The sequence below is a fragment of the Austrofundulus limnaeus genome, unplaced genomic scaffold (genome assembly GCF_001266775.1).
Source record: "Austrofundulus limnaeus strain Quisiro unplaced genomic scaffold, Austrofundulus_limnaeus-1.0 Scaffold6, whole genome shotgun sequence".
Classification (NCBI taxonomy): domain Eukaryota; kingdom Metazoa; phylum Chordata; class Actinopteri; order Cyprinodontiformes; family Rivulidae; genus Austrofundulus; species Austrofundulus limnaeus.
Genome location: NW_013952408.1, coordinates 3791273 through 3793559, shown reverse-complemented (window position 1 = coordinate 3793559; position 2287 = coordinate 3791273). Strand labels below are relative to the sequence as shown.

The following is a 2287-nucleotide window of genomic DNA, read 5'->3' as shown; positions in this document are numbered from 1 at the left end:
ATTTTACACACACGGTGCACCGTGGGTGTGTTTGGTTGTGTCAGCAAAATATTTCATGAACTACTGAACAAATTTTAATGAAACTTTCAGAAAGTATTCTCTGAGTACCCGCCTACAACTATTTACATTTTGAAGTCAAACGGATTCAAGATGGCCGCCACAGCTAGTTGATTTTAACCAACGCAAAAATAGCTATATTTCATTCAGCTTTACAGATACTGGGCTAATATTTGGTGTGGTAGTAGCTGAGAATCATCCACATCATTTACTCTAAGATCGAATCTTTAAAGATCTTGGTTTAAAACTTTGGCATCCAAGAGGTAATTCTGTCTGAATTTCTTATAGGAATTTGAAAGCTGCAGAACCTGTAGTGCTTAAGGCTCATTTTATGACAGAGATGTGCCAATTTACCAACTTTACCAGCGTTAAGTAAAGAGGAAAACCTTCAGACAACAAACACAAATGTTCCACAGAGCAGTGAACTTCATCTGACGGTCCATACTCAACTGAACTCCAATGATTGTAAAATTATTCCAAAGCATTTAATTGTTAACGCAGTTTGAACAATCTGATAAATTTAACACTCACACTATCAGCAGCAGAGGATAGTGGGCTGTATTTATGAACCCTGCTGGTTTCAGAATCTGCATGGTCAGAGCTACAACACAAAGAAAACTGTGAAAGTACATCTTATAAAATCAATAGTTTGCTTCATATCAGAACACATGCGGACACATACTGTAGTCATCGATGGTGATGGTCTTATTCTCCACTTTGGGCATCTGCATGTTGTTGAACGTGTCGTTTACTCTCTCATTTGTCTCCACGTCGAACACCTCTGTGGACGAAGAGATGTTAAAAAAGGTCGTTGTGTTTAAGAATCAGCAGTAAAATCAGCTCGTTTGGTTGCTTGAAACTCACTCTGTCTGTCCTCGGTGCTGTAAACGGCCACGCTCGGTATATCTGGGCCTGAAAAGACAAATTAAGAAAAAAAAGGAGATACTGAAACACAACCTTTTCCTCCTAACAGAAGACAGTCCTCCTGTCAGCTTTACATTTAATAATTAACTTTCCTCTCAATACAGAGAAGCTTATTATTTCACAGCAGAGCTACTCTCTAAAGATCCAATTAATGAGGAGAGCCAGTGGCACTGGTTCTCTGTGAAGTGAGCTGCTTCAACAAATTAGATTCCTTAGAAATAGAGATGCTATTCCCTGGTATTAAAGACAAAAAAGCATTCAGTAAACAACAACAACAACAACAACACACAAATCACTGCCCCTCCTCTCCTTTTAGCAGCAGCAGTTTGAGGTACAAACATCCTCAAACTCATCCTCTGGACCTGACCCATGTGTTTCTGCTGAGCGAAGGGAAATGAAGCCCACCTTTGCAGTTCAACAGGAAGTAGCGCATGTTGTGGCTGAACGACACGTCCACGTAGCCACACTTGAACTCACAGGACAGGCAGCAGCGGTTAAAAGGAGGGATGGTGTCAGCGCTGCAGGACACATAAAATATAGAAAAATAAATCAATTTCAGCAGCTCTTAGAGAATCCGAAGCATTTAGGAAACTTTAGAAACCTACCTGTACAAATGTCTTCTCTTGGGGTCGTCCTCTGTGCTCAGAAAGTATCTGTAAATCATCCAAAMGTTAGAGAAACAACAGATCCCACAGCCCTGATGGGTAAAAATGTGAATGTGAGCGAGGTTTTACATGAGKTTCCTTTCATGATTGTAGGCCAAGATGCTGGTGACGTCCCAGTCTCCAGACGTGAGGGACTGAAGGATGTCTGTACTCGTGTTAGGCTGGAAAAAACCCAAAACAAAATCCTTAAGTATCACTGAGTCAAACCATAAACGTTCATCTGTCTGCACGCACCAACGAGGTGGACATGGAGATGTGGAAAAACTTTCCTCGTCCACCCTGAGGGATCGCTCTGGTGAAGAAGAACTTGTGTCCATCTTTGGAGAAGAGCGGAGCTTCGTTCTGCGAGGAAACAAGAATATATCAGTGTTTTAAAAACAATTCTCAGACCTTTTGTTTGTTAGGATTTAGACATGATTGTTTTTTTTAAAGGGATCCATGATTAGTTGTAAAATTAGACTTAATTTGATAAACATATATTTAAACTGTAAAATAAAGACTGTAAAAATAATGTAGGCTGTTTAGTTTTTTATTATTTTTAAAGTAAAAGTTTAAAAATATATTGCACGGATGGGGCCGTTTTATTTACACGCAAAGCATTCTGGGTAAATGATGACGCGGATAGGTCCTTGGTGCGAGGC

The 2287-nt window shown here is 40.0% G+C and overlaps 1 protein-coding gene across 1 annotated transcript in view; it reads right to left on the bottom strand.

Annotated features, from left to right (window-relative positions):
* Positions 1–2287, bottom strand: part of dpp6b (dipeptidyl-peptidase 6b) — a gene marked incomplete at its 3' end in the record, with an annotated part of 89182 nt that overhangs the window by 7040 nt on the left and 79855 nt on the right. The window contains 7 exon segments of the mRNA XM_014030949.1: positions 589–658; positions 740–838; positions 922–969; positions 1387–1499; positions 1587–1634; positions 1716–1807; positions 1881–1988. Of these exon segments, the coding sequence (XP_013886403.1) occupies positions 589–658; positions 740–838; positions 922–969; positions 1387–1499; positions 1587–1634; positions 1716–1807; positions 1881–1988 (578 nt within the window).